General features: G+C 39.4%; 1 protein-coding gene across 5 annotated transcripts in view; it reads right to left on the bottom strand.

Moving 5' to 3' along the window:
* Positions 1-254: 254 nt before the first annotated feature.
* The window catches only part of pax5 (paired box 5), a 51,618-nt gene continuing 33,408 nt past the window's right edge, over positions 255-18,464 (bottom strand). For 4 of the 5 annotated variants that reach the window (XM_067498810.1, XM_067498811.1, XM_067498809.1 and 1 more), the window contains exons 7-11: positions 17,944-18,076; positions 13,557-13,658; positions 10,725-10,811; positions 8,901-8,987; positions 255-7,265 (exon numbers count right to left, since the gene is read on the bottom strand). In XM_067498810.1, coding sequence (XP_067354911.1) covers positions 7,183-7,265; positions 8,901-8,987; positions 10,725-10,811; positions 13,557-13,658; positions 17,944-18,076 — 492 coding nt within the window. In that variant the 3' untranslated portion in view covers positions 255-7,182. The remainder of the gene's footprint in view (positions 7,266-8,900; positions 8,988-10,724; positions 10,812-13,556; positions 13,659-17,943; positions 18,077-18,464) is intronic. The other variant, XR_010913918.1, reaches the window with a different exon arrangement.

Genomic DNA, 18,464 nt, shown 5'->3' with positions numbered 1-18,464 from the left:
GCCCCCTACTTGCTTTCAGAGAGACACCCTGAGATGAGATCTGTCTCCCCAAGATGGGCGCAGTGCTGTGGGGTCACACTGAGACACAAACAACCTCCAGCTCTGGAAGTATCTGACTGACCAGGCTGAGGCTGTATGTCAAGAAATATGGCATTTATTCTTGAAGAATAAATATATGCATGCATAAGTGTGTATGTGTCATGTATGCATGAAATACAATCCACAAATGTGCAGCTAGGCACTCACGCAGAACATTAAATTCCAAAAATTATTTTTATTCTGAAGGACCAATAAAATTATGGCAAATATTTACAAATAATTACTTCTTAGCTTCACATTACAGGTACATAAATGGAATAATTCACCAACAACAGTCACTCAGGTGGACAGATGGACAGGTACACAGACTGAGTATGAAGGGATGCAAACAAGCATCAAGCAAACCGCAAATTTTATTTTTCACAGTAAACTTAAACTCATGAAATAAAATAGCAATAATATTAACAATAGAAATATTAAAACATAACATAATATCAAATTCACCATTTATTTCCAGTTTTCTAAACATAATTGGTCACAATTCAGAAAAAAAAAAGAAAGTAAAGAAAACAAATCAAGAGATATGATATCTTTGGCAAATTCCCACTGCAGTAAAATACATTCAAATATTAAGACAACACACAACACACAAAGAGAAAAACACCAAGTTTTGTTTGCAACTACTAGAAAATTGAATAAAAAACATACACATTTTCTTAAAGAAGCATATCTTTTACTTTTTTAAAATCCTCCCCTCCAGAATATTTGAAGGCATTTCTTATCTTCATTTTGTGTTTGTATCTGTAAGTCTTTTCTGCTATTTTATATGTTTTTGTACAAGAATCTATCATTTAAAACAGGCATCACAGGCTTTGGTGAATGTTACAGATATGTTTTCTTTTTGTTGCGTTTGAGTTTGAAGATGATTTTGAAACTAAACCCATAAAACCTAATTCCATATTTGCATCTGTCTTTGCATTCTGTTGTTTTTCATACTGTTTGTTCTTTTTTCTTTTTTTTTTCTTACCAAAATGTCACTGATATAAATATCCGTTAAACACCCCAGATAGGAAGCTATGGACGCACACACAAAAAAACCTCCAGATTGTTACACGAAAGGCCACAGTAAGGTGAAAAACCATGTTATCTATTTTTTATTGAACATCTGCTTAAAAAGCACAATCAATTTTTGTAGGCTGAGTCCTGTGTACTTCTCCTCTTCCACAGTTGAATAATATTAAGACATACAGAACACTGTAACACCTCAGTATGAGATCTGTCCAGAGCCTAGTTATATTAGCAAGCATGAAACAGATTGTGCCACTAATTGCTGTCAAGATGTGATACTGAAATCCCCTCAGGTTTACGAAGGCAGTAGCCATTTTGATGGATTCATATTGAGATACAGTCAGGCGGTGCACACTCTGTGAGAAATCATAATAAAGAAAAACACTAATTTGCATTTATTTCAGTTTCCTATTTGACTTAGAGCTGGGATAAAGATTCAGATGTGATTGTGTTTTCATGGACAGCAAACTGAAGCAGTGCTGCAAATAAAATGCCTTTAAACCTTTGCCTTTGTGTTTTCTTTTCTGTTTGTTTTACATGCTCCAAAGCTACAAGAAGAGAAAACAGAACATGAGAGGATGTGATCTCATGGAACATTCTTGGGCAAATAAAGATAAATAAAGATACCAGCAGCCATATTGCCATTGAAATGACCTCGCTGCGGCTCAAAACACCCTGCTTCATTCCTATGCAGAATTTCTGACAGGACAGTGAGCATCACGTCTGAATAGTCAGAGAGAAAAGTAAGAAAAAAGGATTAATAGGGCTGTCTGAAGTAAAAAGGATGACTTTTTGAGGAAGGTCACAGGTCTGAAATCAACAGAATAGTTTTAATACTCTTAATCTCAGTGGTATGCCAGTGGTACAGGAGAGGAGAGGATAGAGGGGGAAAGACAAGTGCATGAGATATGATGAGATTAGGGCTGAGGGAGGAGGAGAAAGAAGACAGGATGAGCTTCTGATGGCACAGCAGGTTTGGCCTCCCCTGGGGAACACAGTGGCATGAGAGGAGGGGCGATCACCACACTGCAAAGGACAAAGGGAGGGAGAGAGTGTATGTGTCTGTACTTATTTAAGTGTATGTGTGTGTGTGTGTGTGTGTGTGTGTGGCCTCTGCCCAATGTGCTTCTTACAGTACCACCCACAATGACAGTTCCCCCTCATCGCTGCAGTCAATGTCACGCCTGCCAATTGAAATGACTGTGGGCCAATCAGAACACATTCTCTCCATGTGTGAACCAATTAGGTCAAAGCAATGGCAAGGCAAGCTGTGTCACTATGACATGCATAGTCAACAAATAATGTATCGCTGGAGTCTCAGCTCCACCAAAGAATGGGTATCGAGGTTGGCCTGTTTGGCTTTGCACAAAGCGATAGAGGAGTAGCGGACTCTCCGCCTCAAGGAGAACAACTTGAAGTCAATATTTTACCAAGTTTACAGTAGTATGTGTGTATGTGTGTATATGTGTTTCTTTGTGTGTCTAAATAAGACACAAAGATGTACATTATTTTTAAGTTACTCTTGTAATAGACTTGTAATATGTCTATTGAGCCATTTTTCATTGGTCACTCCTTGTCATGCCAGTGGGTCTTATTCTCCCTGTTCCACAACCCTGTACCATATAGCAGCAGGAATGTTGAAAATCTCAACTCAGTGAATGACATTTCTTCAGGGGCTTTAAAGCTGGAGAAATCAACAGCAAGCTGTAAAGTAGCAAGACTAAGAGTGTGATCCTATGTGCCTCTATGAAGATGTACTTAGGTACACTGATGGTTCAAGAACAATGCTATAACAATATGCTCACAATGTAACATGGTAATGTTTATATATACAGTACAATGTTCACCATGTTTTTCATCTCAGCCTGGCAAAAATAAAAGTACCTGACAAATGGGAGAGGTGGAAGTATGCAAACACAATACTCAAATGAAAGAGTAAGTACTTGAAAATACTCCACTACAAGTAAAGTACCACTCAAAATTACTCATGTTGAAGTACTTAGTAATTGCTCTAAAATGTAGGCTACATAAAGTATAAGAAAACTAAGAAATCAGTGTAATTTATTATATAGAATTTGATGCTCCGGATAACATAAAAGTACAAGTCTAGCTCAGATGTATTTAGACAAACTTAAATAAATAAATAATTTGGCAAAGAAACATTTCTAATAAAGATTTAAAGACAACTTTTACAGTTTATTATAATTTAATCAGAGTTATACAGGCAAAATGTCCCTAAAGTTCTCAAATAAATGTAGTGTACAGTGTCCCCCCTTGATTATTAGTAGAGTAAAAATAAAAGTAACACAAAAGGGAAATATAACTGTAAAGTACAAGTACTTCAAAATTGTACTTGAGTGCAGTACTTGTAAATGTAGTAGATCACTTACCACCTCTGACAAAGTGAAAACTGACTACTAGATTTACATAGCCAAGGGATCATGAAATTGATTGTTCAATCTCTGAATAAACATTCATGCTGATCCACTGAATAGTTGTAAAAATATTTCTCCATAAGCTCAAAAAGTCAACCTGTTGTGAAAAGGTTTGGAATAACCAACGTCAGTATGATTTAACTTTTCGGGGCCATGAATGTTTGTGCCAAAGTACACAGCACTCCATCCAACAGGTGTTGAGAATTTTACATGGTGTTTATTAAATAAACTAAGATAAAATAAAGATTTAAATAAACAGGCTAATACTGGACATATTCTTTTGGTTTTTGCTACTATACAGCTAAGTGGCGTTGTTTTTGTCCAGCCTTTTAGACTAGAGACTTTACATCCAGCAGGAAAATATTTTCAATATTATCCCTGATACAAATTCTATAAACCATCCATGTGATGTGTGAAATCATTTAGGACTGTGATGTGTTAAGCATGGTTTTGGTTCACACAAATATCTTAATGTTTTTTGAAAATTATTATTTGTGTTTGATGTTCGTATAGAAATGAGTAGCTGTTACTTATTTATGGAAGGTTTTGTATGATCTACAACCTTGTGTTCACATGGGCAGACAGGCAAAGAGTTTTTTAAGGAACTGCCGGAAGGGACACTGAATCTTGTTTTAGTGACTCATGGTCAGTCAGGGGGGAGTTGACATATAAAACTAAAGGCACTGTCCTTGTTTTCAGCTGGTGTGGTTCAGGTTTAATAATGCCTCAGAAAGGTTTAGAGTGAGAGACAGAAATAAGGAACGGCTCCTGCTGCGGCGCATGACGGAAGCACAGCGGGTTAGCTGCGGTAAGAATCTTCTTTAGAGTTGCGTACACACAACTTTTAAGGTCTACAAAATGTAAAATGGTCCACGCTATCGCTATTCCAAGAACCAAAAGCAACAGATTGATTGACAAAATAACAGCTTCATCCAGTGTTTATACAGTAGGTAAATGTTTATATAGCTATATTTTATTTCTTACGCTGCAGATTTGGTGCGGTCAATCTGTTAGCAAGTAAAACTACACAGTAGCAATAAGCGCTACAATCAGTCACACATACCCAAAACGAACATATGTAAACACTCGCAGACGATGGCTATAACCACACACCTCTGAATCTTTTTATTTTCAAGAAAGCTTCATCACTAAAATCTAAAAAGTCAAATGTGAATAATTGAAATTGCTACTGACATTGTGACTTCTCTTTCACAGATTACTGTACAAGTCTTAAATGGACAGAAATGAGACAGGAAGATACGTACATACAGTATTTAGAAGGATATTGCCCTCTCACAAGATCAACATTGTGAGCCCTGGAACATTTGGGAGGGATAACACTGATTTCAGATCAGTGTCAAAGGGCAAACCTGTCCTACTCTGTCTGTACACTGAGTGAGTAAGGCCTCGACCCTGGTGTCATGCATTGTCACAGCGCAGAACTGATGTACGAGGCAAACAAACAGAAAACAGTTTCACTTGTTTTATCACAGAAGGAATGCTTTTATAGGAACCGTTTTCAGGATGTCAAACAGCACAAGGACAAGCACTGAAGAAGGGGAGCAGATGTAAACGAAAACAGTACTTCGTGGTTCAAAAGGAGCCACAAAACAAAAATTGCGCCTTTGATTGATGATTGAGTCTCTTTGTGCTTTTGTAGTTAGTCAGCCGATCCACTAGGGGGGGCCAATCTTTGGGGAGTTTAAAGAGAGAAATAGAAAGAGAACGACAGAGAAAGAGAGGCTGCCGCTGCTTCCCAATTCTTCTTTTGAATATACAAGAAGCAGATAAAAATGGTGTCATATTAAATGGCCCCTTTGTCAACTGATACCAGGCAACAAACTATAAACAAGAAAACTGCAATCGGATCACAATAATAAACAAAGACTTCTTTTCATATTGTACGATTTTAAGATTTCATATTTCACTGCATCGTCATCATCATCATCATCATCATCATCACTAGTCTAGCACAACAGCGTGACACATATTATAAATCATTACAGGCATTCACTCTCATCACGGAGTGCAGCGCAGAAAAGCTTCTTAATATATTACTCTGTGTCTCCTCCATTATAAATAGCTCTTGAAAATGAAAGTAAATCTTGGCTGGGGAGGTTGGATAGCACCTTCCTGTACAATAACGCTCCCTGGGTGATTTCATTTTGGTCTGATCTGAACACCTCTTTTTACAGTGGAGTGGTCAGATTTTGGGCTGTGCTTTGTCGGCTGTCCGGTGAAATTATTTTGAATGCAAATGTAGATGTTATGATACGGTTTTCATTATTTGAATACTGAAAGCATGCTGGGATCTGGCTACAACGACAAACCAAATTTGTTTGCTAAACACTGTCACAGAACAGCTACAGTATTATCAAATCATGGCTTAGCAACCATAGCAGACCGGTCAAGCTTTAGATTTCTCCCAGTGCCAAATGGATGTGCATGGGGCTGTTATTAAAGCAATACTCTGCATTTAAAGAGTGCAGAGAGTGCACTTTCCTAGTATCTCCAAAACAAAAAACCTGCATTAGTTTGTGAAGTTATAAATTACATTAGAAAACTTCCATGGTCCCCAATAAGATGAGGCTGATCCTAATACTGTGAGTGTTTAAATTGAACATTGTAGTTCAGTGTTGCTCGTTATTGAATTGAAAAATATGAACCATTACAACTCCAGCTAATGTAACCCAAGGTAAAATTACATTAATTTCAATTACTTTCATTCGTAAGATTAAACATAAAAAACACTGTTTGAAAATCTTAACGAGTATGGGTTAAAAGCTAAATTGGCTTAGGTTGTTTACATCTTTAAATATTTTTGCCTGAAATCAAGTAGCCATTTTTTTCAAATTGACTGCAATTTAAGTGGTTAATCTGACGCCATTATTACTTTAAACTAGACAAATGGCATTTTAGCACAGAAAACTTGACAGGCACTGCAATAGTGACTCGGGCAGCAGGGGATAGTGAACACTTGTGAAACTGAATACTCCCATTGGAAATGAACGTATCCCATTTAGTAAGCATTGTGATCCCAGGGGAAATCTGTTGAATCAACAGCAATGGCACAAGAAAGAATGATCATGATAATATGGATGATTTTGGTCTTTCAAAATTATGAGAATTGGATTGTCTTTACTTGACCGTATCATGGCATAGAAAATTGATTGATTGGTGTTGGGTCATAAAAAGACAGTTTGAAAAAGTGATTTTGTTCTAATCAGCAAAAATAATATATTGAAAAATATTCCCAATTAGAAAACTTTTTACCCAGAAGATCACAATACGGTACAGTCACAGCTGCACGTACTCCACTAATGTCTTGGATTTGTACATGATTGGTTAAAAACAAGATCAGGATACCAAGGCTTTATATAGTAAAGGAGGGTCTAAATTTACGTGCTTAAAAAAACACTGTCATGCCTGTGATCATCACAGTAATGCAATATCCTCACAATTTGTCTGTCTCAGCCCAGCAGTGGGTCAATCAAAGAAAAACTTCACTGACGTCAGAAACTGGAAATCTCCTCATTGTAGTCTGTGCGTAGGCAGGCTTGCACTGTGCGATGCTGGTGCTATCCGTCCCTCCCTCCTCCGTCTCTTCCTCTTCCTCCTCCTCTGCTCTCAGTAGAAGGGGTCAGTGGCGGTCATAAGCGGAGGCTGTTGCAGTGGCAGCAGGACCCGCCCCCCGTGATGTCGCACTGTAGTAATACGGTGATCCTGATAAGAAATATGTATGCATATATTTATTTCAATTTAGTTCAACTTGAATGGAATATGATGCAGAATTTAACTATTGCAGATTGGGACTTGTTTTTATAGTTTTTATAGTTAGCTTTATTTCTGTTGGGTATGACTACAGGGTACCAAGCAAAACTGCTCTGATTTGGGAATGTAGTGATATTGTTACAACAAGGCCCTGACCCTTTAACCAGACTGTCACCCTTCACAACCCTGTGTACATATAGTTGACTCCTGCCTACTAAATCACTAATTACAACTTTGTTTTTGTTTCTACCAACTCCTGAAAGAAATTATCTGGGTTCTTAATGGGTCAATGCTCCACATTGTGAAAGTGCAGGACGAAAAACCAAAACAGCCATATGAAAGACACTAAACTGCACCACGGAGCTAATGAGACCTGAAAACAGGTTGCTGTAGTAGATTTAGCCAATATTAGGAGGCCAGGAGTGAAACGCTAACATGGGAACACAATGAATTGTGAAACTGCTGAAAGAACTTACCTTCTACAAGTTTAGTTAATCAGTGTTTAACAATTGTCTCACTCTCCTGTTCCCGTTTCTGTTCCAATTGGACATCGTGTTCACAGATCTCAGCAATTAACTCGGTGTGTGCAATTTTTATTATAGATAGAAATGATGGTTAAAATGACAAAAATAAGGCCTAAGTTGTAATGAATCGTAATTATACTCCTGCCTGGAGTTACTGAAATGCAGTGTAAATGTAGAATGAGCAGCTTCAATTTTCTGTCAAGATTATATTTTTCTGTGAACGTGGGTAGTGAAATGAAGGGATGAGATGACATGAGTTGATGAATTAATGACAAAAAAATTAGTCTCTCTTTCATCTAAAACCAATAAAATGAACTCTGTCTACTTCATTTTAAATATTACCCTCTCACTCGCTCTTTCTCTCCCTGTCTCTCTCTCTCACACACACACACACACACACACATAATATCTAAGTGACAGTCTAGCTGACACACTGAGCTCTGCTACTACTGATCCCCTGAGTCTATTCTCTCCTCAGGGAAGAGGTCAATTCAATACTCTAACCCCACAGACGCACAGAAGCCCACACTCACACAGAAAGAAAACACCTCTACATACACACACACACCTTTCTCTGTCACTTCCATCAATCAGCCCAGCTGTGTGTTGACAGGTTATGTCTGTCCACAGTCCAGGTAATCTCAGGGGGCTTTTTGGGGAAGTGAGGCATTAAGCCGGCCTGACAAACTATTTAGTCTCACTCAGGACTTCAGACACCCTCTCTCCCCTTGTGCCTCTTTATTTAACTTCCCTTTCTTCCATTTGTCACCTTTTCTCTCATCCTTTCCCATCTTTCCTTTGTTGCACAGCCTCTCTCTTTTCTTCTACCATCAATCTAAAACCTTTCAGTTTCTCCTAATGTGCATCTTGTCCTCATATTATGTGGTCACTCATCCGTTATCATACTAAAGTCTCTTACAGTTTGTCCGTCTTGGCTCTGCCATCATCTTTCCTCATTGCTGCACCATTTCCTGTACAAACACTCAGTCCCCACACACATTTAATTTGCCTTGACTGCTTTTATTTGCTTCCTCTCTCGCTTTTGCTCTCTCTCACAACCTACCTTGCATCTGTCCTGCCTGGCTGGTGAAGAGACTGGAGGAGCAGCCGATTTCCGTCCCCAGGAGAGACCCATAATCCTGCTGAAACACTGGGGACAGAGGGATAGAGGGGAAAGGAGAGGTAAGGAGAGGAAAGGGTGGGAGGTACACTATAGGTCAGCACCATACTGACCCTTCTCACCTATTGACCTTTTACTCGTCACCCCTTGACTGTTTCACCCTTAAACATGACCCCTAAAATCGCTCCCTAAACAATGATTTTGACACTGATTGGTTTTTGCCTCTGGGCTAATTGTTCCTGTTGTGATGTTATTTTCTAGTTTGTATTTGTTTCTCATTGGGTTTTTGGTGGTTCAGTGTAAAGCTATTGATACACTGACATTATGAATATTGTCCATACTTCATAACATGTAAATCTATAAAATTTGTATGGCATAATTTAATTTAAAATAAAACGAGGCTAGGTACTTACCTAACTCAACTGCTGTTGTAACCAAACTCAGGTCTAAAAGGACTACATAATGCATTTATATGGGACTACATGTGGCAGAGACTCAAAACAAACCTATTGCCTATTGCTGTGAAGGAACAGCCAGTTAAACATTATGGCTCAGTGATATGAGATGAAGCTTTGTGACACCAAGTTATACCGTACATTTAGCTCTGGCTGCAAAGGAAATACTTTACCGAACACTCTACAGTATGTTGACAGTAAGAATAAGTATATCACCAGCTTAATCTTTGAGCTTAGAGTGTGAGTCATGTAAATCATATATTTTCAAGCTGGCACTGTGGCACAATGAAGAGAACACACAGGGTGAAGCTATAATACAGTTTAGAAGCATCAATACAAGTGGAAAATCGCTTAGAACATTCATATCCAAAGATATAGTTTTTGGTACTCCTGATTATTTTTCTCAGTCCTAATGTGATGCAGTGTAATGTATCCTCGCAGTGTGAATTAGCTCATGGGATTTAACCTAATGTTGCCTGCTGCTCATTGTTGTCCCACATGCCACTGCTGGTGGCAGCTTGAGACCGAACGAGCAGCATCCTGCCAAACAAATAAAGCAGCATTTATCTTTCTTGTTTGTTAGAGCTATTGTGACTTAAAGCGGCTCATCTGATTTTATTGTTGCTCACTTTTGTTGTTCTGTATGAGAGATCAAATTTATAAAATCAAATTCAAATCACTTTGTTTGTACAATATGAACACAGTTAAATGCAGTCATGCTAATGTAGGTTTTTTTAAGGTTTGCAATCAAAGTATACACAGAGAAGAAGAGAAACAAATGTTACTCAGTTGTACACTGTAAAACATAAACTTCCAATGACTGCTTCCTTGTCTGGCCACCACTGATAAACATGAGGATTAACATGAGGTTGATTGCATGAATAATGAACAATAAGTGGTACACTTCTTTCACAGTAACTACAAAACATCAAATCCTACAAATCCCAAAATGCAATACTGATAAAATGCAGATAAATTGCTCCTAATCTTTTCCTTCCTCTCTTTCTCTCTAGCGCTCTGACACAAATTCCTTCCAATCCATTCACACCTCATATTGCCAGTCTTTTTAAAAAAATTCTTCCACAGCACCATTAGTACGTCTATGATGTATTGTACTGTACGGTACAATACAGAATGAAATGTAATGCAATGAGAAAATGAACAGTGGAGCATGGAAGATACAGCCTATTACCAGAGAGTTTTAGAAAGGCTGGAACTGGGTGCGAGGTAAAATGAAATGAAATTCATTGATACAATTATTGATCCAGTTCTGGTAATCAAAACGGGCTGGGGAGATATAGGATTCACCTACCTAATAAACTGGGGTTAGGAAATCTCCACGATTCATTGTATGTGGAATACTGAGGATGGGTATATGGACTTCCAGAAAAATCTCCACCTTGGGGAGAAAAATAAGAAAAAACAGACATAGTGTTTAAAACAGCAGAGAATAGGATTAGGGTCGAATGGATTTTAAACATGATTGGTTCAACAATGACTGCTTCAACACTTTTCAGGTGTCTGATCATTATTGTTAATGCAGGCCCATATTTGAGCTTCTTGCTTTATCAATGGATCATGGAGCAACTAAACAGGAATCAGCTTCAAATTCATATCCTAATGATTATAAGATGGTTTGTTTAACTTAAGTGTAAATAGAGTTTACACTTTAACAGCACAGTCTCATGACGTTTCGCCTCCTGAACATAACTGGAACAATTCAAAAACATAATCATATTTGGCGCACTAATATTACATAATTGCACTTCTATTTTTATGACTGTCGTTGAACCAACAACTAAACCAACAGCATTAGTTTTGTAAAGGAAATGGGATGCTGCTGTTTACTGTTCCATATTTTATACTAACAGTAGATCTATTTCAATAATGAGTGAGCTCTTATCCTAAATCAAATCCATTGTGTCCACACTGAATCAAATGCCAACCATAGAAGTTGTTGGTGTGTTGTTTTCCAAAGAAATGATGAGCATCTGCTGCATTCTTTGCTACAGAATGGTTTGCAGGCTCATTGAGTGGGACTGAAGAGCTCAGTGAGGCTGTAGTGGTCCTGCCATACTGTGGATAACAGCGTAGCTTTTCTCCCTCATTTATTACTTACTGTCTGGGGTCTACGCTTCTTCTCGCCTTCCTCTTCCCCCCTTCCCCATACCTCTTTTTATTTTTCTCTCTCATGCTCCTGCCTTCCGGACTACAATCAGCTACTCACCCTTCACATCAAAACAACATTCTTCCCCATTTCTTCGCCTCTTTTTTCTATCTCTCTGCTGTCTTGCTCTCTTTTTCCCCACTCTTTTGGTCTTTCTTTCTTTTCTTCTGAACCTTCACTCCTCCCGGGGGATCCCTCTCCCATAGCTGACAGTCACAGACCCTGATGCCCCCTCCCTCCAACCTCCCCCGACCCATTCCTCCTCTCTCCCTCTCGTTCTGTCGGTTCTGCCTCACTGCTTTCCTACACCCCCTCTGAGTGTCAGCCCCCCTGCTGCAGAGAGAAAGACAGAGAGAGAGAAAAACAGCAGAAGAGAGTTGCTTGCTTAATGAAGGTATGATATTAGACAGAGCGGACAAAAAGGAGGATAATTTGCCAGAGAAGTGCTGAGATAAAACATGGCAAAGCCAGAGAAGCCAAGTTGGGAGATTATCTCCTCCACTCATTCTAGTCAGCTTGTGGATTCAGGCAGCTTTGAATATTCACTGAGAAGAATTTAAATGTCAAAACTGTTTATGTGTGGATTTGGATGTACAAGCTTTCTCTCCCACACGACCCTTCCTGCAAGTTTGTGTGTGGGTTTAGGAGTGTGTATATTTAGCTCTGTCTGTCAGGTGGGGTCGGGATGCGGTCTCCATGGCATCCTTGGGTGCGAACATCCTCCCCTTGTCATCACCGTAGTGACGGCAACGTGTCAGGTTGTTTAGGAGACGAGGAGGGGAGTGGAAGGAGGGGAGAGGAGAGCCCTGGGTCTCTCTTGTGTAGCTCAGTGTCAAGGTCACACAAACACACACACACATACACACATTGTCAAAAACAAACACACATGTATATAAAAAATTGCATACCACCACACACACAAAAACATACCCAAATACACACATGCACAAATATGCTGTCAAACCTGAGGACAGGACGGGGTGAGCGCAGGGGGACAGGGCGACAGGGTTACCCATCTTTAGACGTGCTGTTCCTACATGTCCACTGAGAGTGTGTGTGTTTATGCATGTGTGTGACAAACTGAATGATTGGGAATACACCAGACCAGAACTTGTAAATAGCATTGTTTTGACTTTGTTTCGCTGTTTTCGTTGCTTTTGTGTTTGTCCATCTATTTCTCTGCAGTATACCCCTCACTGACCAGGAGCACCACTGCAGGACCAAAAGAAAAGGGGAGAGAGACAGAGAGAGAGAGAGAGAGAGAGAGAGAGAGAGAGAGCGAGAGAGAGCGAGAGAGAGAGAGAGAGAGAGAGAGAGAGAGAGAGAGAGAGAGAGAGAGAGAGAGAACAAGAATGGCGGTCCAGGATTGAAACACAAAAGCGGCATAGAAGGCGAAGTGGAAGGGAATGAATGAATTAGTCGTGGGTCACTGGTGATTCTCATTAAAAACAAATTACTAATGTTGAGGAGGGACAGCTGTGCTACTGTGGCTGGTTTCTAATGATACACACACACATAAGGACAAAAACACACACCTAAAGATGTACACAAATCACACCCACCCCCATACACACAATAGCACAAACACACACACGTGCACACACACACATACAGCCCCTACGGGAGCATTGTCAGCTATAGCATAGAGAGATGTAGAAATGGGACGTAGCAAAGCTAAGTACATCCCCTAAAGACAGATACACACAGACACACACACTCCAATACACAAACACACACACGCGCACACACACACATACAGGATGTAGATGCTCATGCAATAGGGACATAAACAGATAAAAAGGTACAGTCTGCTGAGAAGATGATGAGAAATCACTGACTTACCATGCAGGAGTCTGGTGGCATTATTTTATTTTACTTTATTGAATTCCCTTTGCTTTATAGTGAATAATCATCTCCTGTTCGCTCTCTTTCTTCCTATGTGTGTGTGTGTGTGTGTGTGTGTGTGTGCATACTCACCAGGTACCATGCCAGTAAGTGAAGGGGTGGAGTAGCTGCCCTGTCCAGTAGGAGGAACATGAGGGGGGTAACCTGGCAGAGTGGTGCTGGCTAGGTCTCGACCTGTTATCACAAACACATATACACACAATGATTTGCTATTGTTCCACATTTAATTTTTTTTAATTAATAATAAAACAGCTGACCAGAACCAGTGAACTAGTGTTACTTATTGGCATTAAGATAGATTTCTCAATTTCAATATTGTTTAAAAAGGTACATATGGCATTAGTACAATGTTGCTTTGACAGGCACACAGTAAAGATACAATATAGCAGATTAGATTTTATAGTATTTTACTATCACTGACTATTTGGCACAATATCCATAAATGATGGACTATAGAGGGGGCAGTGGTAGAACATTGGGTTGGGATGCAGAAGGCAGTGGGTTAAAATCCCACCCCACCAGTTGTGGCCCCACCCAGATGCCGGTCACAAGCCTGGATAAAATGGTAGGATTGCGGCAGGAAGGTCACCCGGCGTAAAAACTCATGCCAAATCAATGTGCGGAACATGTTCCGACCCCCTGAAGGGACAAGCCATCATCTATTAAATTCTATTGTATTATGAGTCTAATAAAGGAAAAAGATTCACATAAATCCCCTCTTATGCAGTTTTTAAAGGTTTTAGTAATTGACAACACAGCAGGCGTGGCGTTGAAATAGTACAAAAAAAGTACAGCCACTAATATCATCAACAGTGCCTCCATTCCACTGAGTCATTTCAATGAGACAATCTTTACAACACCAGGGCACTGGCTGGGCTGCAGCCATCATTTATGTTATTAGTTCAACATGTGTTTTTCGATGCTATTAAAATGTCCTTTTACAGTTACTTGCCACTAATGACAGTCTTCACAGGGATAATTCAGAATTACATTAGTGGTTTGTGTTAAAAAGTTCCAATTACCACTTTAAAAATGCTTCACTTTATGCAGGATCTTCATTGAAAAATGCATGTCAGAGCACATTTAGGATTTTCTTTTGTTTCCTTGTTTTCCATCCTCTGGCATCTATTAATTTATCAGTTCCCCATTTCCTCAGTATCACCACCTTCCCCCCCCTTCCTCTGCCTGTCACCGGGTGGATAGGATATATAACTGCATTAGACTACATGACAGTGTGTCGGCCCAAATCATTTCTCTATGTTTGCTCGCAGAAGACACTGGGAGTGTATGTGAAGGAGCTCTCCATTCATCATCATACTCACATACACACAGACACGCACACACACAGGCACTGACGGCGTCTCCCACGCCCTGCACACACACATTTATCATCATCATAAACAGCTCAGACTCTAACACCATCAATCTCATTCACTTCCCCTCCACTTAACTACCACTAACTAAGTGAGAAGAGGAGGAGGAGGAGGAGGAGGCAAAAACGGAGGAAAATTGAGAAGAAAACATAAAAGACATAGAGAAGGGAAAAACTGTGTCTAAACAAAAAAAAACCAGGACCGCCAGGAGGAGATGGTTTAAGTGGAGGAGGCGAACAACAGCACTGGTGGAAGTAGTATTTCTTCAGTATTCTGAAAGTAATACTGCAATGAAAAATTAGAAATAAAAGTTTTACATTCAGAATTGTAACCTGACCCAATTGTGAAAAGTATTCATTATATGAACTGGCCAGTTTCAGACCGACTTTCAGTACCTACACTTAACTTTTGGCCTGTTATTACTGATTGAATAAAATTTCTATCAGTTAATTACTTCATGTTAGGTAGTATAATACTATGTTTTGTAGCTATCTTGAATGTAGAATCTTGCACAATATGAATAGTTATTATAGTTGGAAAATGGATAAAGTAGGATAAAAATGTATATACTTTATTGAATCCAAAACAGATTTTAGTACATGTACATGTATTTAGTTACTTTTCAATATATGAGAATAGAACTGAACCAACTGTTAATATATCAGTCAGTACTGTAGCTTTATCTTCGAAACCTAAAGAAAGGACTGCAGTACAGATGATTTTAAAGGTATTTGAATGTAGAAACCTCATTGTTTATCCAGACAAGTGAAGTAATATAATTTACTGCCTCTTACAAATTGTGAATACATGTCAGCATGTTAGCATGATCACAGTGACAACCAACAGAATGATGTGAATGTTTTTTGTTTATCTAATCAATACAAATATGTGAAAAATAAATTCTGACAAGATGGCACAGATTATTGTAAGTAATCATGACTTGTAATACTCTAACATGTTCATGGTGGTGCTGCAGTTAAATTTCCAGGGACCACAAAAGTTGTAAGGGTACATTATGTGGGGAACATGAATATCAGCACAAAATAGAGATACTGCAGTCTGGAATAAAACAAAGAAACAACCAGTCAAAATTGCCTTCCTTAGAACCACGGTGCAGCTAACAATTTAAATTGAGCGATCCTTATCAAAACTTCAACCTTTAATTAAAAAAACAATCAAAGGGAAACATTTTAGCAGAAGAAATTGAATTGATATAAGGGGACAAAATCAAAACGTGCTTACAAATTAACCCAAGGCTCTAACATCTCATATTTCTTTCTTCTTCATTTAACATTTGCTTCCCTCCCTCCCTACTTGTGTTTATCTCTCACAGATGCTTTCTCTACTCCAGCCTCCTCTGTCCCTTTCCGCCTCCTTTCTCCTGTCTCGGTGTAGTAAAGTTTTCCTCTGTGTTTGACGCGACAGCGAGGCATTAGTGCAGACGGGCTACTCATCCGCTCTGGGTCAGTGCACAGGGCAAATAGGAGAGGGAGGAAAAGGTGTAAGAGAGGAGAGATGGACTCTCTACAGCCTAGCTTAGAGGGGGCAGACAGGGCCAGATCCTCTGAGGTGTGTCTTTGTCTGTGTGTGTGTTTTTCTGTGTCTGCGCATGCTGTGTATTTGTGCATATGTATGCCAGTTGTGTTGATGTATCTGTTCTCCATAGCTTTGCCGTAGAGGTCAACGAACAAGTACAAGTCTCCTCCGTGCTCAGCTGCAGCTACAGATGAACACACATCCTCTGCCTCTCTTTCCCCCTTACTGTCTCCCCATCCTGCCCTTCTATATCAAACAGCCATCAGAGCAACACATGTCAAACCTGGAGGGACTGTGGGTTTACAGTGTGTCCCTTCGCGTGTTTGCAGTCAAACAGAATCTGTGGGAAAATGAACATGCCCTACAGATTTGGAAAGGCCTCAGAAAGAAACATTGTGTGTGTAAATGTTTCTTTCAGTGAGTGTCCAGAGTATCAACATTTAGAAGATGCCATTACATTCTATCAAACACACAGACGGCTGATCCCCTAGAGGGAGCCATATTCTGAGGGAAAAGACAAGCAAGGAAATGCATGCATAATATTCAGAAGAGGTGTGTGTGTGTGTGTGTGCGTGTGTGTGTTTGTGTGTGTGTGTGTGTGTGAATGCACGTGTTTGCATGCATAAGCAGAAATGGAAATGTTCTCTCTCTCTCTCTCAGTGTGAGCAGGTAATATTCCTCAGTGGTTTCAGAGGAGAAGAAGGAGGCCATTTCCAGATATCCCCAAATCCCAGCTCTATGATTTCCTTCATTATAGATGGGAAGATCGAGGCCTTGTCCAAGTACTCCCTGGTCTACTCTTAATTAACCACTCCTTCTCCTGGTGCCCCAAAATGGAGACAGAGAAAGAGAGAGACGAAGTCCTCACTTTTTTCTCTAAGCTTGCATCTTTCTTTTCCTACTTACCTCTGGGCTTCTCACCTCTCCTGAGATCCAAAGCACTGAGCTCTTTAAACAGGTTAAATCACACTGAATCCATGTAGCTCCCTGCACTGCTGAGCTAGGCCTTTTAAAACATCTGGTGTACAATGTATGGAAAATAAATTAATGTTTTTTCTTTCTTTTGGACAATAACTTAGGCATGCACAGGTTTTGAATGTAACTTTCCTTTGAAAATATTATGATGTGATGTGCCAGTGCTGCCAAAAACATTTTTTAATCAATTTCCAAATGATAATAAGAGAAACAAAATGTCTATCTTTAATTGTCTCAGAGGTTTAGTTTTATCAATCATTTTTTGCCAAGAGTGACTACTAAGAGGGATAGTGATCTCCCAACTTTTTTAGATTTGAAATGTAATGAATGTTTATAAAATAAAAACTTTGCTTTCTTTTCTATTTCTTTTAATCTCTTCACTATATAAAAATTGGACTGAGGGTTTAATAGCTACATCAGATTGTCTGATGAAGATGTGATGGTGCTGTCCTTAATAAAACACTTTTGAATCTATTACATTTGCATATGCATTTTTGTTGGTAATTATTGAAAAAATGAATCCATAAAGTCTATTTCAAAGCAGCAGTGTAGTATAAGTTGGACATCTTTCTTACCTGGAACTAGTGAATAGGACTGTGGACCGGAAACACTGGCTCCTAACTCCGCCCCTGTACCAGGATTTGCCAAACTGTTCTTCATCTCATCCAGACCACTGGCTAGTGAGGCCATGGCTGAATAATCTGATGTCTGGGTAAACACAGGATGTGGAGGCAGAATTTTAACAAATCAAAAAACCTAGAAGAAATCATGACATTTTCAGATCTGCCATCAATATACAGTATTGTAGCATGTTGTGATCAATATGTTTGCCAAACTCCTGTCACGCTGCCCATTCCTCAGAGCAGCATGATGAGAAGCTTTAGTATAGACAGACGCACACATACAGAATCACACCTACAGCTGAGAGTTTATTGATCTGTTTACAAAGACAGGGATTTACTGTACAACCAAGTCCAACAGTCTATAACTGCAGGATCAGCTTGCTCTTTCTCTTCATCTCCCTCACGCTCGCACACACACACACACACACACACACACACACAAATATACAGTATATACACATAGACACAGTGGC

This window comes from Channa argus, chromosome 3, assembly GCF_033026475.1.
Source record: "Channa argus isolate prfri chromosome 3, Channa argus male v1.0, whole genome shotgun sequence".
Taxonomy (NCBI): Eukaryota; Metazoa; Chordata; class Actinopteri; order Anabantiformes; family Channidae; genus Channa; species Channa argus.
This window is presented reverse-complemented; position numbering and strand designations above follow the sequence as displayed.